The sequence below is a fragment of the Branchiostoma lanceolatum genome, chromosome 1 (assembly GCF_035083965.1).
Source record: "Branchiostoma lanceolatum isolate klBraLanc5 chromosome 1, klBraLanc5.hap2, whole genome shotgun sequence".
Lineage (NCBI taxonomy): Eukaryota > Metazoa > Chordata > Leptocardii > Amphioxiformes > Branchiostomatidae > Branchiostoma > Branchiostoma lanceolatum.
This window is the reverse complement of record NC_089722.1, coordinates 25,548,130-25,575,462: the sequence shown is the minus strand read 5'-3', so window position 1 is coordinate 25,575,462 and position 27,333 is coordinate 25,548,130. Positions and strand designations below refer to the sequence as shown.

At 40.3% G+C, this 27,333-nt stretch overlaps 1 protein-coding gene across 1 annotated transcript in view; it reads left to right on the top strand.

The window, feature by feature from the left end:
- The window catches only part of LOC136444466 (LHFPL tetraspan subfamily member 2 protein-like), a 36,126-nt gene extending 8,995 nt beyond the window's left edge, over nucleotides 1–27,131 (top strand). Inside the window, exon 2 of the mRNA XM_066442032.1 lies at nucleotides 24,829–27,131. Within this exon, the coding sequence (XP_066298129.1) occupies nucleotides 24,829–25,055 (227 nt within the window). The 3' untranslated portion in view covers nucleotides 25,056–27,131. The remainder of the gene's footprint in view (nucleotides 1–24,828) is intronic.
- Nucleotides 27,132–27,333: the final 202 nt, after the last annotated feature.

The following is a 27,333-nucleotide window of genomic DNA, read 5'->3' as shown; positions in this document are numbered from 1 at the left end:
CTCTCCAGTTCAATGTGACCTCCTTGATCCAACCTCATTACCTTTCATCAGAATAAATTTCACTGCGGGCATATCTAAAAGACTAGCACATCCTCAGATGAATTCCCTCTAAATCACACACAAATTCCCAGCAATCAGCATTTGGGTTTCAAGCACAACTGTGAAACTCATTAGTGGTATTTGGTAACCAAAGTTTGCAGGAAAAGTATCTGCCTGTTTGCTGTGGATTAGGACTGGAGCATGAAACTGGCCCTGTGTGTTTACCTCCTGCTGGGAGGGTTTTCTATATGGGGCAAAGCACACAGGGGGGGTATGGGATAAAAAGATAGTGATCTATACTGACTGGAGAAGCTTTGGGAATCAGGGCAAACTTTGCTAGACTATGACCCCGTTCACACTCATTTTTTTCAATCGCGATTGAAGTATAATTGCGATTGTTCGATCCGATCGCGATTGAACGCAAAGAAACTTTTGCGTTCACACTGCTTTTCGCCAAGTGGATTAAAGTACGCCGTGATCCGATCGCGATTGAAGCACGATTGAAGCATGCTATCGGCGATCATCTGGTAAATGTTGTTGTCCTTGTTGTCCTTGTTTTGTGTCTATTTTTCCGCTAGACATTGTCACTTGGTGCGGTAAATGTCCCTCTTTCGGTGACATTTCCCCAGTATGGCCTGCACCTTCTCTCTCCCCCAGATTGCGATGAGGACCCTGGTCTCCTCATCGCGCCATCTGCCACCAGCTGAAGTTGCTGACGGAGTTTTAGTCTTCTTCTTGGGCATTGTTGACGATGAAAAGTTGCTGTTGTTGTAACAGAGCGATCTGACGTGCGGATTGGGTTTGTTTTCCCGCGCGATGCGAACTATGACCCCACGTACCCGCATGTGTGACCTCCCACCCCCGGAACCAGCCGAAATCTCCGCCGATCGCGATGGAATGAATCGTAGTTGCGTTCACACTCAAAATTTGATAGGATTGGATTGGATCCGATCGCGATTAATCCAATCAAACTACCTCCGGAGGTAGTTACAATCCAATCGCGATTGGATCGTTTTGGATCGTTCCAATCGCGATTGGGAGCGTTCACACTGAAAAAATCAATCGCGATCGGATCGATTCAATCGCGATTATACTTCAATCGCGATTGAAAAAAATGAGTGTGAACGGGGTCTATGATGCAATTTGTGATATGGTAAAATATTGGAAAGTTCTTGTGCCAGGAAAAACCAGTAGAGCTTTTAAGATTGATGGTTACTTTTTCATCACTATGTTTGGAATTTTTGTAGACTTGTCAGGCAAGCATTTGCCAAGCTGGTTCTCTCAGACCCTGACGATATCTAAAGCCCAACCAGCCACAAAGCCTACCCTGAAGGTAGAGTGCTGACTAGGGTGACTGATGATTGAATTAAAAGGGTTTTGGTACCCAAGGATGTAAGGAGAAATTGGAAGTAACTGGGTCAGTCCTGATGAAGTAGACAGGGCCAACATAAGGCCACCTACTGCAGCAATGAGATTGTAGTTGAACTGTTGCTTGAAGATGAAAACAGGCATTGCTAAAAGGCAAGCCTACATTCCAGGTTGCTGTGGACACAAGTGGATACTCTCCAAGCAGAGGTCGGTGGGGGAAGATTGTGACCTTTTTATCATATGCCTCGTATGCGGCATATGATAAAAAGGTCACAATCTTCCCCCACCGACCTCTACTTGGAGAGTAACAAGTGGAAACGTGGACTCCAAGGAGATCAAGGCATAGCTCTGTCAATCAATCACAGGAGCTCAAGTTTGTCTTGATGAAGTTGATAAGACCAACATTCAGGTACAACTACAACTGTTACATCCTGTAACATAATTGCACCAGGGTACGTAATTCTGCCACCCTGAAAAGATATGTCCCAACAGATGTCCAACCCAACGTCCTCCAGTGTAATCAGCTAGGCATAATGCACTTCTGTACATCTAAACTGTGCATACCTGGGGGATGCTCTCACCATCAAAGTTTATACTTTTCATTAATATTGACCAACAGGAGAAAAATAATGTATATTTTGTGTTCACAAGTTAACAAAAAGTTCAATCCCTGCTACACTGTACTGCTTCGGATGATATATGTCAGGGCCATGGTTTAGATAAGGATGGGTGCACATCAGAGGAGTGGACTGTGGCTAGCATAGGATGGATACCAGGCTAGGAGGAGATACCCAATGGTATAGTAATAATGACCAGGAGCATCTACCACAAAAGAAACATTTATCTCCTTCATGTTTAGTCTGGTTCCAGTCTGCCCCCCTCTGGTAGAACCAAATAGAAACAGTTCTCCCCCATGCAGGCCATGTGCTGGTCATCAGCTCCGATGTACCACCATAATTATCAGGTACATTGGGATGAGGCTCACACAAAGAGGTCTGTGTCCAGGGGAGGACTCCTCTGTGAGTCAGACCAAAGGTTTCACCCCCTATAACTTTTAATAGCAAATATGCATGGAATGTGTCATTTGAGTAGGTGTAAATGACTATTTATACATTTACAAAAAAAGTACCAATGTAGACTCTACATGTCAATAAGTCAGATCATTACGACTGATGCCATAAAAAGGTCAGGTCATTGGCAGTTATGTGCTTTGTCCATTGTACTAGATAAGGGCCTTGACTTTTCTGTTTTGTGGATTTTTAATGGGTTTCATTGAAGGGATTTACTGTGTTTCAAATATTGATAGTCTGGCAACCTGTCCATCAAATATTGGTTAAACATTTTTCAGTGATGACACCTTTCAAAAATAAGAATAATCCTTTGTTTCTCAAATTGGGAACAGATTTGTACATGTACATGTACTTTGTGAAAAATGTCATTACCTGTCTGTAACCTGCTACATAATGCCATTTGGATGTTTTTGAAGGGCTTAAAGTCACCTTTCATCCACAATGAATGTGCCCAGTGTGCTGTATGAACAAATAATCTTTGTGGCGACAGTCCTGTTTATATTGAACCAGCCCGACCAAATCCTTTGCAACTCTTGCATTGCAAATTTTTTGTTGGTGTCCACCCAGGTGTGTTGGTGGCCAGAAAGCACCTGAATTGACAGATCAGGGGAATGCTTTGATTATAATCTCTCATCGAGAGACTTACTTTAAGTGAGAGAATGCAGGTGCATTTTGGGTTTGTTTGTACATAGGATTGGAAGGTATTTGGGGTTCTCAAAGAAAGTCAAGAAGAAGAAGTAGCAATCTCAGGATATTCAGAATCTGTGCTGATGGACAAGTCATACTTGTACAGGTAATATATTAAAACCTGTACAAGTGAGCACCTCTGCATAAATAAGGACTGCTTGGCCAATGTGACCTCTTTTAGGTGGTCCCTTACCTAGATTTTTCCAATTGACACAAGCATTGTGACCATCTATCTACATATGTTGTAGACCACATTTTATCTGTCCCCTAAGTGGTCTTCTTTGGCAATTTTGACTGTATCCCATCATCACTAAATGTAGCCTCCGTTGCAGACTCTGAAGCGGCTTTTTGGGGGGCTAAATAATACACTTTCTGCAGCCACCCCGTAACTATCAGCCATCCTGTAACCATCAGCCGCCTAGAGTCTGCGTTATTACGGCATGTCAAAGCGAAATTAAAATCACGTTAGGGCGATTAACGCAGAGGTGCGAATTTCCTGCCTATGGTAGACCGCACAATAAGAACAGTATACACGCACCTCCCCCAGTCAGTGTGCTGTCACGCTTGTGGCAAAATAGTTTGCTATTTCTACTGTTCCTAAAGACAAACTTCGATTATTAGAAGCAGTGTTTCCGCCAGACCGCGACTGAGATCTTGAGAGGCCGTCCACTTGGGGAGGGCCGTACCGCGAAAATTGATTGACCGTACCGCGAAAATTGATTGACCGTACCGCGAAAATTAATTGACTAGGAAAAGTACTAATAACTGAATGTTGTGATCAGAAAAAACTTTGTTAATTTTTCAAAATCAATTTGTTACGAAGGTCGCTATAATACTGCTTCAATCGTCACAAAATGCGATCTATTTTGACAAGAAACGCCCGAAGTGTAAAGGGAAATTCCCGCCCGTGTGGTCACGTCACATCTTGCTGTCAACCAATCAGAGCACAGTCTTTATGACGCAGCCCAATCAGCGCTCAGAACCTTGCATATCAATGAGTTTAAAAACATGGCGGACGGCCCGGGACGGGTTGCGACTCGAGCGAGCGTCATGACTTATGTGAATTCATAGCGAAAATAACGATTTATCTACGGTAAATACGGAGAATTTTCACGAAAAAATATTCACAGGAATATATATTGTGTCGAATACGGCCAGAAATAAAGGCGAACCGCGGCAAATCACGACGTAGAGGCTGAAATGCACGGGCGAAAATTCTTGTTTTGTTTACGTCTTGTTGGACGGGGCAGGTTGGGACTCGAGCGAGCGTCGTGACGTATGTGAATTCTTAGCGAAAATAACGATTTATCTACGGTACATACGGAGAATTTTCACGGAAAAATATTCGAAGAAATATATATTGTGTCGAATACGGCCAGAAATTAAGGCGAACCGCGGCAAATCACGACGTAGAGGCTGAAATGCACGGGCGAAATTCTTGTTTTGTTTACGTTTTTCCTTGTTTTCTTCGATGACTTTCTTCGATTGAGTCTTAAAAAACGGGTTTTTAATGAGAAATGGCAAACTATTTTGCCACAAGCGTGACAGCACACTGACTGGGGGAGGTGCGTGTATACTGTTCTTATTGTGCGGTCTACCATAGGCAGGAAATTCGCACCTCTGCGTTAATCGCCCTAACGTGATTTTAATTTCGCTTTGACATGCCGTAATAACGCAGACTCTAGGCGGCTGATGGTTACAGGATGGCTGATAGTTACGGGGTGGCTGCAAAAAGTGTATTATTTAGCCCCCCAAAAAGCCGCTTCAGAGGTTACAGGATGGCTGATAGTTACGGGGTGGCTGCAAAAAGTGTATTATTTAGCCCCCCAAAAAGCCGCTTCAGAGTCTGCAACGGAGGCTAACTAAATGTACCTTTTAAAATTTTACCAACTAACCCTACATCTGCTTGGAGATTAAATGCAAGTTCCACCAATGGTGACTACAGTTTCACCCCTATTAGATATGTAGATAATCCTCATCATCCTTGTCAAGATCAAACAAAAACAGGAGGATGAAGTTAAACTCCCACGGCTCCCTGAGTCTTTGTTAAGTAGGTGCTAAGTGGAGACAATCCCCCAGCTGCTTGAGCAGTCATTGCCATGTGTAAATATGCAGGTTTCACAGACACACAGGAAAGTGTGGGAGAGGGGAGGCTTCCCATCAATCATCCCTAAAATAACAGGTCTGCCTGGAAACTCAGTCCCTTTTGGCAGCTTGTCCACAGAATTTGAAAGGGTACCATTTTGGAGAGATGTAATTTCCCAGGCAAGCTGTTATCAACAGATCATAGGAGATGATCCTAATCCAGTTGATCACAGCAAAAGTATTTGTTATAGACTGCTTGACTTTGGTATCCAGGTTAGCTCAAGCCCTAAAGCCATCCCACCCCCTCCCTCTACCTGTGGGACTCAACCAGGGGGTAACTTTGAAATAGCACGAAGGGCTAAACGGCGCACAAAACATGGCCAAAACACTGAGCTAGACCCTACCTTCTACTTGTACTTGGAGATTTAGTTTCCAGAAAAAAATTCATAATGGCCTTTTTAGAAAAGCTTTGGCCTTTAGTTTAGGAGAGACCAAGGAGGTAATATGGAAACATATGACTTTCTTGTTATGATTCCGACCACTGCTGTCAAACGAAAACCACAATAGACCCCTTTCCAAATACCGCGGCCATTTTGAATCCAGGGCGCGCGCACGTGATTCGAGCGCGGGAAAAGTGAAGACCCGGTAAGTCCACAAGCCAGCGGTAAGGCGTTCCCAATAGAAACCAGCGTTGAGTCATCTTCGGCGGCGAGATGTTCTCCTCCTCGGTGAAATCCATCGATATATTTGCATGGCACAAGTAGATGATATTGTTGTGGACACTTGGACTAGATATCGGCCAGTGAAATTGTGAATTTCGGCTACTTTTCCATAGTTTCTGCCGGGATGTTGAACGCGCGCTACATTGATAGAATGCTGATATGTTTACACCGCGTGCTTGTAGTTTCCCTAATAATGTTAGCTAAAGTCGAGAAAAATCCCACAAAACATACACTTTTCGGATCATTTTAGCTTCGTTTAGGTATGAATATAACTCTTGAGCCTGTCGTGACAATGCCAACATAATCTTGAAATTCCGTTAGTTTGAGTGAGGGTTTTGTTTTCTGTGCAGCGTTACATCGACTTCGCTCAGCAATATTTGACATTTCCGTTGAATGCAATCCCACAAAAAAAAGACGTGAAAATATAGACTTGAGTTCAATGTCCTTTTTGGTACAAATTTGGCAGCATTCCGGCGGCTTTTTGACGATCTTTTTGGATGCCAAGAATTTAGGCTTGAGGACTCCAAGTACGTGAGTGAAGTTGTGTTTTCCATTCTATCTGACGTTTCTTTAAATCATTTTGCGCGGCAATATTTCAGATATCTGTTGGCCGGATGGAACACAAAAAACGTTAAATGATATTGACTTGAGGACTGAAGGACCTCATGCCGATATTTTTCCTTTTGTTGTGGGGTTCATCCTGTGGAAATCTAAGATATTTCCGCAAAAAGTGATGTAATAAAACGCTACAAAGAAAACACGCCCCCTGCTTCACTCACAAGTCGAGAAAAACCCCGTAAAGCATACACTTTTCGGGCTGGAATCCTTATAGCTACTTAGATAGAAATATACAGAATTTTACCGGTTGTGACTTCCCCTGGGAAAACGCGCGTTGAGAGGGGGTCGTGTTTCTGTCTAGCCTTTATTTCTTTTCTGTCTAGCTTTTCCTTTCTCTCTTGTTACATCGCTCCGCAAGCGATATTTGACATTTCCGCTGAATGCAATCCCACAAAAAAAGACCTGAAAATGTAGGCTTGAGCTAAAGGTAATTTGTGGGGGGAATTAAGCAGAATTTCGGCGGCTTCTTTTGACGAGTTTTCTGAAATATCAAAACCTAAAGTACGTGAGTGAAGATGGAGTGTTTTCACTTTGCGCCGTAATATCTTAATTTCCGTCGGATGATATTACAGATGCGTGAAAATACAGGCTTGAGGGCTTTGCGAGTATAAAAATTTGACGGAACTTCGGTGGCTCCTTTGACTTTGACGATATTTCAGTGCCAAGATTAGCTTGATGAAGTTCGTGAGTGAAGCAGGGGGCGTGTTTTCTTTGTAGCGTTTTATTACATCACTTTTTGCGGAAATATTTTAGATGAAACCCCACAACAAAAGGAAAAATATCGGCCTGAGGTCCTTCAGTCCTCAAGTCAATATTATTTAACGTTTTTTGGGTTCCATCCGGCCAACAGATATCTGAAATATTGCCGCGCAAAATGATTTAAAGAAACGTCAGATAGAATGGAAAACACACCTTCACTCACGTACTTAGAGTCCTCAAGCCTAAATACTTGGCATCCGAAAAGATCGTCAAAAAGCCACCGGAATGCTGCCATATTTAAGGACATTGAACTCAAGCCTAGGCCTATATTTTCACGTTTTTTTTTGTGTGTGTGGGATTGCATTCAGCGGAAATGTCAAATATTGCTGAGCGAAGTCGATGTAACGCTGCACAGAAAACACGACCCTCCCTCAAGATTATTGTCACAACAGCCCGGAAAAGGCTCAAGAGTTATATTCATACCTAAACGAAGCTAAAATGATCCGAAAAGTGTATGTTTTGTGGGATTTTTCTCGACTTTAGCTAACATTATTAGGGAAACTACAAGCACGCGGTGTAAACATATCAGCATTCTATCAATGTAGCGCGCGTTCAACATCCCGGCAGAAACTGTGGAAAAGTAGCCGAAATTCACAATTTCACTGGCCGATATCTAGTCCAAGTGTCCACAACAATATCATCTACTTGTGCCATGCAAATATATCGATGGATTTCACCGAGGAGGAGAACATCTCACCGCCGAAGATGACTCAACGCTGGTTTCTATTGGGAACGCCTTACCGCTGGCTTGTGGACTTACCGGGTCTTCACTTTTCCCGCGCTCGAATCACGTGCGCGCGCCCTGGATTCAAAATGGCCGCGGTATTTGGAAAGGGGTCTATTGGCATAGGCTGCCACAGTTTACATGTCACACAGCAGCTCTGTACATCCGGAAATTTGCCTTGGATGGTGCGAAAACATTTACTACCATCATAGGTCAAGCACAGGGCACAGAGAAAAGCTACCTCCTCTCCCTATTTCCTGTAAAAGGTCTGGAAAAATATCCTCAGGAGGTGCCCTAATGCCCCCAGATTCCTAAGGATTATGGAGATAAAGATAAGAACCCTTGTATGGAAGTTGGAAAGAAGGTCTAGATCTGTACTGGCTACTGTTTCGAATGATTACAGGAAGAGGATATGATTCTAAAGTTCAAACATTTTAAAAACCTGTGTGACTTCATATGAACAATACAGCTGCAAGATTGCAAACATTGCAGTGAATATTTGATGGGACTGCGCCTTTCCCTTTGGGTCTTAATTATACACACAATTTACTTTTTAAAGTCTCCTGCTCCAAGCTTCATCATTACCAACTCCTAAGAGGTAAATCACTCTAAAACATGTCAATCAGATATTGATGGCACTGTTGATGGGTGTCCTAGGCGTCGTTCATACTAAATCGCGCAAATCGCGAAATCGCGAAATCGCCCTGAGTCGCATTCCTTCACACCAGGGGTCGAACGAGCGCGAGTTGTAAAATCGCGTCCAACAGCTTGATAAACGGCGGGCGCGTTATTCGATTGTCACCACTCTTACTGTTGTGTTCAATGACCTTCTTGTACTTCATCTTGAGTTTTTTACCTTTAATAGTGCGGCATTACTTCCATGTTTTCGCGTATTTGGCCAACTCTGGCAGTCGCCACTTCAGCGTACACGCTCTGGTTTCGGTGGGATCCCTTGAGTTTCTTCTGAATCCTCACATCCCCGAAGATGGCCATCAGTACATGCGTTTTCGTCATTCCATACGCCAAAATCGCCGCCCGATTCTGACATATTTCCGCCGCATTCGGCGTAATATTCCAACAAGCTAGGAGGTAGATGAACATCGTATAATGAGCGGAAAGACTGAATTTGCAGATGACCCCTTGACCCATGACCGGGTCAATATGCAAAGTAAAGCGCCCAACGCGCATCAAGGCGATTTCGAGCGTTCATACTAAGTCGGAATGCAGGCAAATCGCGAGTAAACCACCTCCGGAGGTGGTTTCGCGGAAAGCGATTTCGGGCGATTTCAAATTCGATTTGGAGCGTTCATACTAAACCACATTATCGCGATTTACGCGATTTCGCGATTTACGCGATTTAGTATGAACGGGGTCCTATTGGACCTTGTAATTTATTACTCCCATTTTTTCACACCCTTTGATGTATAATGAAATACCTTGGGGCCTACCTAATCTTATCATTAATGACTTGAAAAGAGACTTGAAAAGCTAAGGAACAAAGGGATCAGGTCCTTAGGTGCTTGGGAATGAGGATTACCTCGTCAATCTCACCACCTTGTTCTTGACCCCAGTCAAGCTCATATATTATTTGAGTTATCCTGCAGCTGATTGCTTCTCTCTATTCACTGACTTCAATACATCAAAATGGCAGATTCAGGTGTCATGTAGCCTTGGGTTTATTTGGCTTGGCAAGGCCCAGATAGATTGCTTCTGCACCTGATGTGATTATTTATGCTTTCATAGGTTCAAATAAAGTGCAGGTTGACATCGTTATGATGTAGGCTGCATTCATTTCCATACAGTGAAAAGGTCACTGTATTAGATGGGCTCTGTCATTTGGGATTGAACTTGAAGGTGCACAATTGTTAGGCTGTAGATCACTTGAATACTTGATGTGCCATTGGCTCTGACCAAAGTGTGTTGGCAGGGTATTACATGTAGTTTAGCTATATGACATTGTGTTCCATGGTTATTTCATCCTATTATGACCCAGTTGATCTTGTGTGGTTCCCCTAAATGACAGAGAACTGTTTGGTTTTTTAGTGACCTATTGTTTTGTGTGATTGTCTACCGATAATAACTCAAGTAAGTTATGAGACAGTTTCATTGCTGATTTTAGCTGATAATGTTGTAAGTATTGGTATTACTATGGTTAGTGAATCATGAATCAACACCCCTCTCCCATGTATAAGATCTAGAATGGGACAGTCCATGGTAATCACAGAAACCCACTCACTGTACCTCCTTAGACTCCCGTATAAATTTTACATTCATCTCACAGAGCAGCCATTATGTTGTATATTTCATGGTTTCTAGTTTAACTAAGTGCTCCATCAAGCTATTAAAGTTGGCAAGGCTGGGTCCAATGGAATTGCCTAGCGCTATCATTTCCTGCTACCTTTGGAAGAATTATTGCTATGATTTCCATTACTCTGGTTGTATACCTGTCTGTGATATAGTGATATATTGGTATTGATTGTTTTTCCTTCAGATTGTTGTCAATTAACTACATTGTAGTCTGATACTGGACACTGTGAAGACATGTACTAAAGTAAAGGATAAAAACATGCATGTAAAACACACACACACACACACACGCACACACACACACACACACACACACACACACAAATTAAACACACACACAAATTAAGCACACACACACAAATTTTGTACATATTTATCTGAAGAAACATCTGATTGCCTTGCTGCAAATATGTGTTAAATTTCACCATCCAAATAAAGAGGTTTTTGTGCAGTTACTTTCAAAATATTTCTAAATTATCTAATTGAATTCAAATAAATTCATATTTTTGTATTTGATCTTTTAGGAAAATTTAGAACTATTGTCAGTCAGATATTTTTTTATTAGAAATTTTTCAAAATGATTACAAATATTATTATAAAACCCTCGTGTTGACTCAGAATGGACTCTATTCTAGTTTCCTGCTTATTACAACAACTCTATACCAATATACTATAGGTCTTGAGGAATTGAAAACCTGTTCAGTGCAGTCTGAAAGTCTGGGCAATGCGAACTGCCTGATGGTAAGTAATGGTAGTCTGGGCTACTTGTGGGAATTTCGGAATGAAACACAGAAGCTTTTAACCTTGGAGAGTTGCCTTTTCCATATGACCTCCATTTATTTCCTGGGATGTTTTTGCCTACCTTGGCAGATGAAATTGTCAAGATACCTTGAAGTGGTCCCCATGAGGTTGATTTGTCATTAGGATGACCTTCAAGTTCAAGTCTCACAGGCATCCAAGTGAGCAAAGAAGGAAACCATCACCAAATAATGCATGGTTTGCTACTGTGACATGCATCTTAAAGTTCACTGGTTTCACTTTACCCGAATATCATTGAAAACATATACAATCTATGCTATAACAGTCATTGGAGAGACTATATCATGTCCTACTGTACACTTGACAAATGTGTCACAAACTGTCACAATGATTCAACATTACTAGCCAAAACCAATTTATAGATTTTTATTTCATCCACCAGATGCTTCTGCCTTCCAAACCTCCCCTATGCACGAAGGGTGCATAGGGGAGGTTTGGCGCCAACTATTGTGTATTTGATGACTGTCTGTGATGTTAGGTCAATAGTCTATTACTCCAGCTAGACAGATATACAATGTACATGTATGTACATGTAGCAGATAGCACACTGTCTGTTGGTTTAGGGTATACTTCTGTTAACTAGCTCAGTAGCTGTCAGAAACTGTCTGTAAGTGTATCAGACATTTGTACAAGTCATACATTATCTGTGATTGTCTGTATCAACAACTTGCATGATTATAACTTTTACTTAAACACATTTATGAAAGTTTAGAAAACTCAAAACAAACCGAAAATATCCATTGAATGGTAGTTCCTAGGTACTTTGTAGGTATGATATAAAGTTACATTGTGCAGTCATATTGATTTAAGCCATGATTTGTGGTAATTTCTCTTTCTTAAATACCAACATTGGACCATTGCTCATTGACATCTGCCCTATACCAAGTACTGTAATAGCAGTCTGTAGACAGGAAAATAATGTGGAATGCATACCTCAAGCCTCAATACAAACATTACTTTTGGTCTGACATTATGAAGAGACCAATTAACTCTGATAAATCATCCACTGACCTTTTGACCCCTCTCCCCGTTTGCTTTAGACTTGTCTAGCCTTGGCCCAATTATGTCCTTCCTTCCTTTGAAGTACCGATTTGTGTATGAAATATCTGCATGACCCGTATCATCATATTAACTGTTTTGATTTGCAATATTTTTTTCCATTGAGCTCAGTGAACTGAAGGAACAATCATGAGAGTAATGGACATCTACCGAGTGATATCAAAACTTAATTCGTTCCAATAAAAAGTTTCAAACAGTGCTGTTTCTTTTTAGGTTATTGCTACCTTGAGGATGAGGACAGGGCTTCTGTTTCTAGTTAGATTGTCCATAAAATATAATGGTCTGACTGACACATCTCCTGTTTACACAGGTTGGTCTAATCCTAGAGCAATCAGAATCTGAGCCAACTGTTCCTTTACTGTCACCCAGTGACTGTCACCTGAAGGACTTCTTATCTTATCTCATCTTATGCTACAGGTCTGATGACAAGCACCCAGAGTCATAGAGGTCATTCTAAAGTCCAATGCAATAATAGGGCTCCAGGCTTTGAAACAAATCTGCATGGTCTTGATAGTTTTCAGCATTTTCATGATGTAATTTGCAATTGCAAAAGGCTATATAAACGGCATCAACATTGTACCAAAACATGCACTTTTTCATTACTTCAGAGCAGTGTCTTGTCATATTTGTAACAGCTTATGTCTGTCCTATCACTATGTTAAGACTTCTTATCAGGAAAGGGACAAACTTTCATGTAGCTGAGGTGAACAACAACTGGAGGGTGATCTGGGGCAGTGCTGCCATACCTCATTTAGGCGCACTTTAGACCTACAATGTTATAAGGTCGTACGATCATCGTCGTAGGCGACGGTTTTCTTTAGACACACGGTCAGGAAATATCATGGGACCCCCGCGGCGCAGAATTCCATTGATGTGCGCGTGCGACTCAAAGTGAACTCTTGCGCTCAAATTCAAAATGGCGGGGGAACCGCTTGTTTTCGTCAAAAGATGAAGCTTTTACTGACTTTGCAACAACTGTTGCCCTGCAGATGAGACGTTGAGAACGGTGCTCAACAAAGAAAGAGATTGAGGCTGGTACAGAGACGGACGGGATTTAACCCGAGTTCGTGGCCGCCGCCGGGGATGTCCCGGGGATCGAGGAATAGGGGCATACTAGAGAAGTAGCCACTGGTAGCAGGGCGTCGCGCCGGAATACTAGTAACCGGTTTCGGACGAGAAAAATATGTTTCCATTGCTAACTGCATGCATATTTACAAATAAAACGATAGAAACTTTCCTTCCCGGACAGGAAACAGCACGCTGTAGGCTTATTAGCATATCAACCACTTCCGTCGCCGGCGACGATTCTTCTTTAGACGAGAAAAACACAGCCACAGGCCCCCCCGCTGAACGTCGTGCGACTGGGTCCGAGGTGGTCGCACGACATTTCGAGGATTTCCCGTTTATTGCCGTCGTACGATTGTTTTGATCGTCTTTAGACGGCCAAAAAATACCGCACGACTCTAAAATGTCGTAGGTGTAAAGAGGCCCTTAGTGACTCAGTATCTTTACGGCTGATATCAATTAGAATTTTACAATGGTCAATATTGACCTAAGGAGGCTATATAAACCTCAGTAGTTTGTGCCTGTTATCTACCTCATCAGGAGGGAGGTTAACCCCAGCCCTCCCAAGTAGAATTCTGTGTTTTTGGTTGAACTTGAAGTGTGTTTAGTTCTGGAAATTGTAACATTTCCCCAGGAAGAGACTAAACATGTCCAGTGTCATAAGACAGTCCAGTTCCAGGGCCGTGGGAACATGCTGAACACCCAAGGATATGACTGATATTACAAGGATGCCATTAACTTTGGAATTCACTAGTCCCCACCGCTTGGTCTATGGGAAGATATGGGTTGCCATGGTAATGACCTTTGGGTCAAGTGAAAAATAGGACATGTGGTCTATATTTGTACCTTCACTCCCACTTGTAGAAGGTTCCAAATGTCAGGATTGTTTAGTGCTACAGATGGTCAGGTAATGTCCAGGCCAGGCCAGGTTAAGTCCTGTAAGCAGCTGAATGGCATTAGCCAAATCGGAATACTGAGTGAAAAATCAAGCAGCTTCTGTTTGTGTTGCAGGGACTTAATTTAATTATTGTATGGTACATATACTAGATGTTTGAAAATGTCCGCCGAGAATGCCAGCTAGAAAAGTGTAAACTTGAGCTATTTCGGTACTATATCGTTTGACAACATAGAAATATTGGATACAGGTAATGATGTCAGGATACTGCCCGAAGCCATACATATTTCCCCAGTGCTAAAGTGACGGGCCCCTGACTTTATGTCATCAAGAACATAAAACCATACTTGATCAATAACCAAAGACATTTTTTTCCATCTCTGGATGTCACCTCAGGCCTTTCTTGAGGACTTTTCTATGAAGACAGAGTACAGAAACAGAGTTTCGTGAAGAAGCACCAGACACAATTGCACACTTAGGATTTTGAAAAGCTTCAATCTGGTAGAACAAAATAATGACTATCATGCTTGCTTATAGTTGATATATATAAGCTCAAATAAGTTATAACAATCATACCGGTTTAGTATTGGTATTTGTATTTCCATGTTCAAATCATTTGTCTACACAAAATTTGATCTACCCACAGATAAATTGTTATAGATGGATAGATATGAAATTGCTGTTGATCTTGTTACAAACAAATTACACCAAGGCCCCAGACATCTGATGATCGATGAGGTTGTCATCACCTGGTGCCCCAATGTCTGTAAGGGGCCTTGGGGTCAGCCCAAAGTTTACACATGAACTCCTCAGAGATTAGCTGTAGTTCCCCATGTCCCCTGACAAGGAACAAAATTCTTTAGCTAAGTGCTTGAAGCAAAATTCCTTGTAAAACACTTGAGAAATTAGCAGACAAATGTTAGTCTTATATCAAGGAAGGTATTCAGTACTGCTGCCAAATCAGTTGCACTCTGTTACATATGTATACATGCCTGTAAAGCCAAATAGAATACTTAAATGGCTGGACAATCTCCGCAAAGGTTTTATATTTCAAAGTGAAGTTACAGGTACATGTATGTATATAATAACCTCAATGTCTTGCTGAAAAAAGCCGGAAACAGTTTACTGATATCGCATATCGACCAACATGGCTTAAAAGATTGTGCTTCAGCCACCCTTGTATTCCAGCTTTTCAAATCCATTTCACTTCACCACAGGTAGTACAGGCTGAACGATTTTGTGGTGAAGACTTTTGTGGGGTCATCAAAGCAGCAATTATCCCCACTGCTGCGCTGGCCATGAAAAAGGCAATTCCAGCCACATTAAGTGCATTAGGAGAAGTCGTCATACCTGCAGCTCTAACACCATTAACGTGCCCATTACTGCCCATTACTAGGTGGTGCTGCCAGAAGTAATGACCAGCACAACTGAATCAGTCTCACTTCAGATTCACTTCTGTATTAAAGACACGGCACTACCATATTTGGTTGACTAAAGAAGGTTTTGCAACATATTTTTAGTGTGTCTTATCTTAATTTCCAAATTAAGGTCAATTATAGATCATACAAATATCCAAAGTATGATGCAGTGTATATTACATCAAGGTTTCAGATAGAAATTACAGTTACAATTTTTTTTCACTTTCAGTCTGCAAACGTAAATTTACTTTCAAAAAAAGTTTGAGATTCTGCATACATGAGGCAGGGACTTTGACTTATTAAGATAATTATCCAGCCTAATGGATCCCAGTCATCTGTAGTATGGCATGTTGCAAGGTCATGGCCTGAGGACCTCGGGTTCCCTAGTGGGCAGGTTTGGTATTGCAGCTGCTTCATGCAAGGCCATTTCCAGGCACCAGGGACATGAGAAAATATTGTTGCTGTCACAGCTAGCTTACCTTGAACCAGAAAACTCTATAAAGTAACATATCTCAATCCTTCATTTGTCATTCTATAGTGTTTGCACAAGGATTGAAAAATGTGTCTTTGGATGGCCTTTTCTAGGCCTTCAACTGTGTCAACTTCCATATGTGTAGTTTTGAGTTGATATTTGCCTAGCCTTCAAAATCACTGGAAGTGGAAATAGGGTTTCGGAGGGTTAAAGATTCCAACATCTGCAGACCCCCTAAATTGTGCCTTTGGCACTTCCTACCATGGTTTCCCCCATCCACCATGAATGCCCTGTACAGCGGCGTCTAGTGGGAACTCTATGCCGTGATAAAAAAACTCCAGAGAGTTGTAATATTTGTATTTGCCTAAGGCAAAGCAAAGCAGCTACAACTATAAAGACATGCAATAATCTGTGATGGATTTTCTACTGGCCGGGGAGTTTTCATCTCTCCCTGTAATCTTCAGTATCAGCATCCTCTAGCCCACTAGTTCTCTCGACATGCAGAAAATGGATTTTTGCTCTTCCCGGTCTCCCAGGAGATGATGAGAGAGATTTTACTCAGGATTGGACTTGATGTGTTTGCAATACTGTGGATGACAAGCACAAGGCCTGCGGATTTCCAGTGATGGGAATTGGCATGAAGAAAGCTTTTCGCACACAGTTTGAGAGAGCCTGTGCATTTATTACAGGAGAATCCCCAAGACCAAGTTCACCTGGTGCACCATATTTGTTTTAGCTGTATTTGACATAAATCATTGTGTCATTCTCTGTGAAAGGTTTCTTTTTGCTTGTAGATTATGATCTCTGAAACACCTGAATGAAATTTCTAATTTTAGTCAGCTGTAGGGTACATATTCATTAGGACATTTTATAGGGTCAAGATCTGCATTTACAAAAAAATTGACCTGTACATATATTTCACATTCTGTTTTATATTTTTCCATACTAATATAGTAAGCAAAAGCTTCCAGAGTTACATGCCAAATGTGTCAAATCGAAAGGACATCATTCTACTTTGAATTGTGGGGAGATGCCCTAGAAATAGTAGTATAGGTTGCGCTTACAGACAGGAGTACCAATCAAAACTGCTGCAAACATTTTTGCCCAATACTGTAGCAGTTTGTGACTATAGCACTGGCGCAAACTTAAAACCACCGCAAACATTTCATTCTCACCTTTAGCGCGAAATAAAAAGCACAAACTTAAATGTATTTACAGAATACCTAGGCCTGGTACTGAGGTGGAATACTTTTGTCAGAATCACAACTCCAACATCGTGACAGACGACACCCCAGGGGGAACGTTATTGCCGCTTGATCATTAAAAATTCCTATCTGCAGTTGTGCACACTGCCCCCTGGACAATATGATTGTGACCTAAGGTTCCTCGGGGAAAAGCTTAGGCATGCACACCTTTACATACATGTACATGGCTACAAATATCTGAACTTTTCGGCAGTACATCAACTTCCTTAGTTCTAAGTTGTAACTACATTATTTGTCTGTTATGGAGGTGATAAAATGTCATAATACAAAAAACTCTTTATAGATCTATCCTCTTTACAAAATAGAGAAAGTGTGAATGGCATCAGTTTGAAATCAAGACAACAGAGTTACTGAGTATTTATGTAATATGACAAAATTATTAAACACAGAAGTCTAGCTGGGACTGGGGAATTCAAAGGATGGGCTAGTAATGGAAATTCATTGTCGACAGTGGGAGGTAAAAAGTTAGCATTTTGTTTCTAGAACTTTCATAAGCTGTGAAGTATTGCACTGTAGTTACCTTAATACAGAGAGATAAATGTTTTAGATGACCTTCAATGTGAATGGCTGTGTGGCCGTGGTACTGAAATGCCTTCCACAGGGCTGCCTGACTGGAACACTCTGATAAGGGCTAGTTGGCATGCTGGAAGATATATGTCCAATCCCAGCAGCTTCTACTCATGTGGGAGTCGCAGGAGGCAGATTTGTAGCCTTTGTTTCAGGCGCACTGTTACTACTGCTGGGTCTCTTGGCAGTTTGTCAGGAGTGAAAAATGGTGGATACGGTGTGAAAATAATTGCGTTTTTGTGGCGTTAGTGTGGATCGATAAACGGGCTTGTAGCAAAGTAAATACCAAATGTTTAAATGATGGTGTTGGATAGAGGACTTAGGCCTTAGTCACATTCCTAATCTAGTTATTCCTGGCAAATTGGGCCAATGAATGGAAATAATTGACATTTGATATTACAATTATTGATGTCAGAATACATTTTTGTGGTAATTTACTTCATTATTAGCAAATTAGAAATAGAAACATATGATACGTTGTAGGGTGCAAACAGTACCAAAAGAGTTGAAAGTCAGGATATAGAAGGCTGTCATGAAAAAAGGGGCTTATAAGCATTTTCTCCATGGTTCTCATGAATAAACCATGAGTGCCCTTTACCCAGACAGTTTTGTAATTTGAGATGAAAGATATCTTTGAATTATGTACATATCTGAAGTTATCTATAATGAGATCTGACACATTCTGCTTTAAAGTGTCAGAAAAGCAGTTTTATTTTCCTGTTTGTGCCTTTAAAGCAAAATCTCTAGAACCATGCCAGATTTGTTAACATCTACTAACATAATTCCCCCAGTGTAATAATTCCGCCACTTTGAAAAGATACGACCAAACAGATCTCCAACACAACATCCTCCAGTATAATGCACTCCTGCATATGTTAACTACCTATTAGTAAGCTATGCATACCTGGGGGATGCTGCACTAGAGATCTCTCAGACACACTGTTTTTCAAAGTGTTGGATTTATGTAACCCGGCGGATTAATGTTAATGGAGGCTATACATGTATGTCCAAAGTTTATTGTAAAGCAGTATGATGTATTGATTATGAACATTTATCTCGTTTTGACTACATGTACATGTGTATTAGAATTTTTAAATACATTTTCTTGTTGTTGAAATATATCAGACAAGGCACAGACAAATGTCAACTGTCATTCATAAGCCAGAACCTTCTTTGGGGCATCAATATCAATTCTTCTTAGGTCTAGATGATGCATCATTTTTCAGTGTAGACATGTACAGTACAGATAGACAGGTATAAACAACTTTGCCAATATAATGTGCACCTAATGCATTACAATGGATGACCCTACTGTAGATTGTTCATCAGTGATACCCAGAGGTTTTCCTTGAAAGCTTTGCAATTACCCTGGGAAGGGTAGGCTTATTGATCAAAGCAGGCTTCCTGGTGGTAAATGTTCAGTACTATACTGAGACTTCACTACGTTTTCCCTCGTTTGTCAAGCATTGAAAAAATGGGGGAATGAAAAAAGTTGTCTATTTTTATGTTGTACTGATTGCCAAAAATGGGGGTGCATTGCTTTAGAATTGCTTTATCCAAAGTCTTTCCAAATTCACATTGTTGAACTGTAGATGATGAATGGTACTGTTAAATGGAGTGTGTGGATGGCTGGATTGATTGATTTCTGTTCTTCTCTACCTGAAGAATAGTGTTAGCAGCATCCAGCTTTACAGCAGGATGCAATATAGGCTTAGCCAGGATTTCAAAGGTGTTCAAATGTGTCCATAGGATGCAATGTATTTAAAGAGATTTTGGCATCCATTGGAGATATAGATTTCTATTCATTGGTGTGCAAATATGATAAAGATAGAAAAACAGTTTTGCTGGATACATTGATTTAACCAGTAATTGCATTTTTCAACACATATTTTGGGAGGGATTTTATTGATTGAAAAGAATTTAGACTAAGTAGTAATTTCTTGGACTTTTGGCAAAGACGCCAATTTCTTGACTATACCTTTGAGAAGATGGAAAAAGAAAAGTTGGAAGAAGAAAAGTTTGTTGAACTAGCACGCCCCCGCCCCCCCCCCCCCTCCCTCTACACAGGTGATAGATGGAAGGAACCGGAGATGCTGACAAGTCAATTAGCCAATCAGGACAGGATGATGATGGGCTGCCACAGGGCAGAGATCAACAGGGTGTGTGCACCTGTGCCCTGGTGCTTTGGGATGGTCAAATCTTTCAGTAGTTAACTGCAACATATGAACGCCAATTTGGGAGAGTGGTGGTGTATGATAGGATCCAATCTCAGTGGCTGATATTTTATGTTAGGGGCCGACCATTGACGTAGGGAGTATATATAGGGGATGTGATATAATGGGAAACGTGTGCAGATTCATATTTGTTTCTCATGCCATCTGCTAGTATATTGAACCAGTCTGATTTTCCTATATCGTATATGCCTTTAATTCTTCGTTCTCAGTCAAGTTTGCACCCAATTTTGTCACAGTAAAACTAAAAGGAATTTTAATGTACATGTATAAGGATTCAATGGAAGCTACAATACTAGAAATGACCAATGGAAAGGGTCTGGTCATTTGGATATTTTCATTAAGAGGGAAAAGGAGATTTTAGTGAATATCCTATGTATAAATGATAGGGGATAGAGCAGACTTGGGCTAAGGTGCATTTTCCCATCACGAATTGAGAATCAAAACCAGAAATGTTTTATCATATTATGGAACTGGTTGTTATATGTTATTCTAGGAGTAGCTAAAAATCATGTTGGAACAGTCTAACAGATTCTAGTCACACAATTCCTTATTACCTTTTTTAGATTCTGAATAAAACGTGACTGTAAGTACTCTACAAGCACAGGGGGAAAAGAGAATTATCTATTAAAGGATCGTTAGCAGTAAATAATGAGGAAATGCTATGCCGCTGGTGACCCAGATTGCCATGTCTTCCTCCAGAGCATTAATTGCAATATGCACCTTCACAAAGAAGTAATTAGCATATAGATAAAAAGCACCTTTGGTCATATTAGGAGGTTGTGCAGCAGTAAATCCAACCAAGGGAAAAATCAATTTCCTGTCTTAAAACTTCTAAAACTGCTTAACACATACTTTAATGTGCATCATCTGAGTCAGCATTGGTAGAATGTATACTACTGTCCAAGCAGATATCTTTAATGTTCCAAGTGTGCTGTTTTATTGAAAAGGTTTGTGCAGGAAAAATAGGGAAGTTGGGAAGTGTCTTCAAGACTTCAGACTGCAACCATACAGCAAACATGTTCTTCTGTTCTTCTGCCATGGGCTTTGGCTTGTTTTCTGTGTGTGTGTCAGACTGTGTGTCTGTATGTGTGTGTTTCTTCAATCCCCAATATACATTATGCATCATTGCCATGCATGTAGATCCTTAGTGCTGTTATTTTTGTCCGTGGGAATTTAAAGGATCATAAAGCTGTAAGTGAAGTCTGCCATCTCTGATTGCCTTGTTTTGTCGATTACTTTTGACTTGAATATTCAGGCAAGGCAAAAAAACATGTGAAATCAAGTCAAGTGTAACACTTGAGAGGATATGATAGATATTTTATACATGCTGCTAATGAATAGTTCAACACTTATTCAAAGTAAGACTGAACTATTCTATGGGAAGGAAAGACATCACATCTAGCCCAAACAAATGGTGCGTGCTATTGCCTTTTTATTTCCACTGATGCGGTAACAACGTCAGCTGCCATTGCGAACAAATCACCATTCATACGACAAATCTGCCACGCGCCACCGGACCGGAAACTCATCACACTGTGGTTGGAAATCGAAACTTGAACATTCGGCCCGCCCATAGATCAGTATGATCTGTTTTGTAATATAGTTTTACACATCTGTACATACAATGTACATGTACAGAACATGAAAATGAATAGTGTGCTTAAAATTTCAGAAAAACTGTTAAGGATATTCCATTACAAAACCTCTAGGGGTGCGCAAGAACATATTTAGTTCCTGCTGCTTTCCAGTTATCTACTGTCCCCCCATGGAATATTTTCTCCATATTCTTTATATTGCTGGCAGCCCCCCTTGAACTTTCAAAATGACACAGCCAGGAGGAAATAACAGGAGCTGCAGTATGCCTCATTTCACATGGCTCCAATTCAGAAAAAAGTTACGACTGAATGATTAGCTCTTCATTTCATATTCATGGCACAGAAGCGATCGGTGTGTATGTGGATGCTTAATATGAACATTAAAGTACAATACTAATGGAGTTTTGAAAATAGCTTTTCATGTTCATGTCCATAAAATCCCAGACATGTCTTTTGTTGGGGGTGAATTGATCATGCAAATGATGAGGCATTAACGGTAGTCAAAGCATTTGTAACAGCACAGTGAAGATTTAGTGGGGCATTCGGAGAGATTTACAGCTTCAGCAAACTGACTAATCTTTATTTATGAATTCTGCAGGGACTGGTGGCCAGCGATAACGTTTATTTACTGACCATTTCTTTGTAAACACCTGACAAAAGTTACAAATGTTGCAACATCCCATAAGCATGGTCATATTATGGTAGATGAATTTCATCATCATCATCATTGCCACTTATCAGTGACTTCATGTAGTGAATACTGAGGTGGGCTGTCATTGTTCTCCAATATCTCTTGTCTGTTGACATCCGTTGTCTCCCCTCCTATCCCAGCTACGTATCCACAACCTATCTCTAGAATCTCTCACTCTACTGTCCTCCAAGTTCTTGCTTGGCCTTCTCTCTTCCTCTTTCCTCCTGGGTTCCAGTTGTTCTTTCATGATGAACCATGACAGGCTACTACTCAGTTGAGTGAGTTGTCTGCCACAAGGAATCTTAAAGTATGATATGATATCCTCAGTATGGCAGTTTTAGACTCATCCATACAACTACTGTAACAGTTTATGGCAGGGTGATACCATAACCCCAACCTTTATATGTAAACCACTTTCATTGGCTTATGAGACCACAAAGGATTGTAGGAAGATGCAGAGAGTTGTTCATCTTTTAGTCGTTTAGTCATAAAGTATAATTCATGACTTTTACCCATATCTTGTCGACTTCTTCTTCCAAGTCAGAATGTATCTTCTGTCAGAGTGTGAAACATTTAAATTATCCCGACAATGTTTTTATTCCATTCAAATTGCTAACAACCCTCTGGTACATCATCATGCTCCCAAAGGATTGGATTCCTGTAGCTTCACTGCTATTCGTTATTATTTCAGACTCGCCTGTCTGTAAGTGCAGATGATATTGTGTTAGATAATTGATGCCATTATTTCAGCTCAGCTGGGTCTGTGTCCAGGCATAATAAGGGTCCTTACTCTGGAGAATTATCATGATATCATGTTTCATGATTAGATAGATGGGCAGTTACGCTCACTATAGATAATACATGTACATGCAGTTGAAATGTTAAAAAATAAACTTAAGCAAAAGATTGGGATACCTAGCTATCTCTTGCCTAGCCTTACATTTGTGAAACACTACAGTACAAAATGTATGACTTGACTTGTATAAAACTTTGTATGGATATCGAAAAGCTGTTTCTAACAGTACAAAATTGAAGCTGTCGAACAAAGATGAATTGTCACCCTGTATGTTTACTCATATCTAGTCATGCCAGCCTTATTTGCATGCCATTATGATGGCACCTTAAAATTATGTATTTATCGACATTATTTGACCATGCAGTGCTTAGCAATATTGTGTCCCTGCCAAAATTACTGTAATAATCCAGACTATAATGGTCCCCTGAGGTCCTTTGCACAAAGCTTGCATACATACAGTATGGAAATATGTGGCAATGGTAGCAGCCTAGTTGTCCAATATTGTTACTGTGTATTAGATACAGTATAAGAGTTTAGCAATAAGTCAAAAACAATGAATCCTATGAAACAATGTTCTTCATCAATGAACCATGTCTTTGCTATAGCTTGTCTGTATTAGTTGAATGAAATTGCTATTACAATGTATCATTAGAATCTGCCTATGAGTCATGGGCAGATTCTAATTATGATAGGTAGCAATTATGAAAAATAGTATGAAAAAAACGTAGGACTAGCAAATGTTGACATAGTTTTTCTAGTAAGGTAGGACTGCATGCCCAAAATGGGACTAAAGCATAACCCTTCAAATTGTCCATATGGTTGCTTTGAATTTAAAATCATCGTCAAACATAGATGATATTCAGTTCTCAGCCTAGTCAGGTGTGTGAAAGTTAAATGGCCAGCAATAAAGCAACATAAACCACAGGGTACAGATGTCTCCTGTACATCCCTCAGTGGAAAACATATTCTCTGTGGTGGAGCAACATGTTGTTGGTTTGATCAGGCTTATTACTGGACCCAGCAGGAGAGATGTTTATGAATATGAATATTGTAATGGTTTGGGTGGTGCTCAGCTGGTACCCTGCCCTTAGTGTACCACCAGGGATGGGTCTAGGGTTTTAGCAGTATTCTACTCAATCCTTCATCTTGTGAACATATAACAGACATGGATCAGAAGTTATGTATGTAAATAAGTGCAATTATAACATGCTAAGTGATTCAATGACTCGCAATTTTGTTTTTGTTTAGGCCAACAAAGAGTCATGGAATTTTTAGAATGTGATCTCTTTGCCATGTTTTAGTATTATTTGATGATATTCAATACTGATACAATTTTTACTTTGTTTTAAGGTGGTTTGTGAAGACTGACAATCGCTAAGGATATACATCTCTCTCTGAAATCCACTTTTGTTCTTACTCCAGATCCAACCTGAATATGCATGAATGCAGGTAACTGGGGATGTAAGATGCACATACAGTTAGATTGACATTGATCATACCCATAACTTTATTGTGTATCAATCTTTTTTTTGTTTCTGGTTCCTAACCCAGTCTTTATCTCCTGTCCCTGCAGTTGTCATTTGCTCGGTGGGTCTCATCATCTATCCTGTCGGCTTGGAGTCCAATGTCATCAAAATGTACTGTGGCCAATCGGCAGCCTCGTTCAACCCCGGGAACTGTGAGATCGGCTGGGGGTACGTGCTGGCGATCATGGGGACGGCGCTCACCATGTTTGGACCCTTCCTGTCAAAGTACGCCATCGACAAGCAAAGATTGGAGGACAGCGAAGAATTTGTGTAATGTCAAAAATGTGCATTTTCTTCTTGTACTTACTTGTGCTGTTACCTGAAAGGTTTCTATTATGTTATTACTAGTAAAGGTACTACTGTTTTGTATAATATTTCTTTTAAGTTGTCAAAGTAGTTAGAAAGATTGTTTCAAGTAAACAAAAAGATTTCAAAGAACTGTTGTTGTTATCTCTGATACATAACTTCTTCAAGCTCTTTTTTTCTTACAGTTACTGTAGTATTACTATTCATTTCTCTGTCAGAGTTCAGTGAACATTCTGCAACCTGAACAAAAAGAGTCTCAAAAAGTAATGTAAAAGTTTTTCGAAGGTAATCTACATGTACCTGTGATACTGTCAGTGGTCCATTGTCATGGTTTCTTAGTGTTGTTTGGAGCAAGGCAAGGCCAGTCAACAACTTGATGGCCTGATGAATAATGTTCGGAACACTCCTTGACTGTGCATATGCCATAGTGTGTGGCTTGTCCGAAATGATTCTTTTGTCTTATATTATTGTGTAAAAAATCTAAAGGCATTATGTATTCCATGCTGTCATTTTGTTGAAACGATTCAACATTTTCATGATTACTGCGTAAAAGGTGAAAGACAAGGAAAAAAAGGAAAACGCTATCAGTATAAGCATACAATATTATTCACTTACAATGTATATATATTAGCTACCTCTATCTTATTTTGCCAAAAGCAGTGATTTTAGTAACAACTACAAAAAACATGCTGTTCTCTTGCATGTTTTTTACCATGACGAAGTATGCTACAACTTCAAATGCAATTTTTTAAAGTATCAAAGCTACAAAATGTAATATGGAAGTCTGTTTTTAAGTGCTTGAATCTACATAATTACTTAACTTCCTGAAACATTTTACAGCTCTACTCAGGAACTTTCCTATTTGCTTCTTATATTTATCGCTAGTTTTAAACTGTTCTATCTACATGTATACAGTAAACATGCTATGTAGGAGATGTGTTGTAATATATTGTGACAGTGTAAATTGAAGTTAAGTGCTCTGACTACCTGTACATTCTATGGGGCAACAAACACAATTGTACAAAGGATGTTGTTGCATTGTGTGTGCTGTGTCTGTTGGTAACTGGAAAACTAGGACCTTAGAATTTGTAAATGAAGACTTTGCCAAGCATGCAATTCATGTAATCAGCATTCCCACCAGACTAGATTATTCATTATGGTGGGACACCCAAGTAGTGAGCACTGAAAGCCAAGAAATAAAGGGGTCCAATCATGGATCCAGAGGCAAAAATGTATTCTCCAAGCAGAGGTTTCGGTCGAGTGGGGTAGTAGTGGCTGGGTTTTTTTTACGTCTGCAGACTCCAGAATATTTGTCTGGAAGGAATGTAAGGTGGGACCGTGGGAGAGAACATCCCTATAATCATGTACATGTATTAGTCTGACATGAGCTGTTTTAACTCACATTTTGTCCCTCAGAAAACCTTATTGCTGCCATTCCATACAGTATTTGGTGGGAGGACAGGTACTAAAAAGATTCATTTTCAAAGGAATGATGAAATCCTCAAGCTGATGAAAAATTCAAGAGCGCTTCCAGAAAGCCACATGAACTTGAGATGTCAGTCACCTTTTAGAACGCTGTCAGCATAACTTTTACCAGAATTGTTTGGTCAGCTGGATGTTACCGTTTTCCTTCCCTTCCCCCCAATGCTGATTCATAGCAGCATTCTGAAGATAAGGTAACAGTTTAGTTTTCTCTGCTCGGCCTGTGAATGGTTTGGCAGTGACCTTACACAGGAAGTTGTGACTGGATTTCTTGCTGTGACTATAGGTCCACTCTACCATCTGTTACAAGAACTAGCAGCTGTATATATATATACACATTGTCATCTAGAGATTTGTCAGTCTAAAGCTTGATTAAAAAAACTACAGAAACGTTAGCTGTATCCCATTTGGATAAGGAATATAATGTGTCACAGATCTAACAGTATTGCTGGCAAATTTTGTATTGTAAGATATTAAGTCCCTTTATTGTATACCGTTAAAAGCGTAATGTGCATGTTGTTGTGCCAAGGCCAAGTTGTATTAATAAAAACAAGAAATTTTACTCTTGTATCATTTTTGACTGGTCATTGATGGTTTATTTTCAACTCAGAAACGCTACAATAATATAGTACTTAAGTTTATGGATATGTCCTTTTAACCTTAAAGTTTATATCTGTGCATTGAGTTTGGTATTTTCCCTAAAAAAACTTGTCCTTTCAACATAAATGTTACAATGCTTGCACCTTTGTAATAGATTGTCTCAT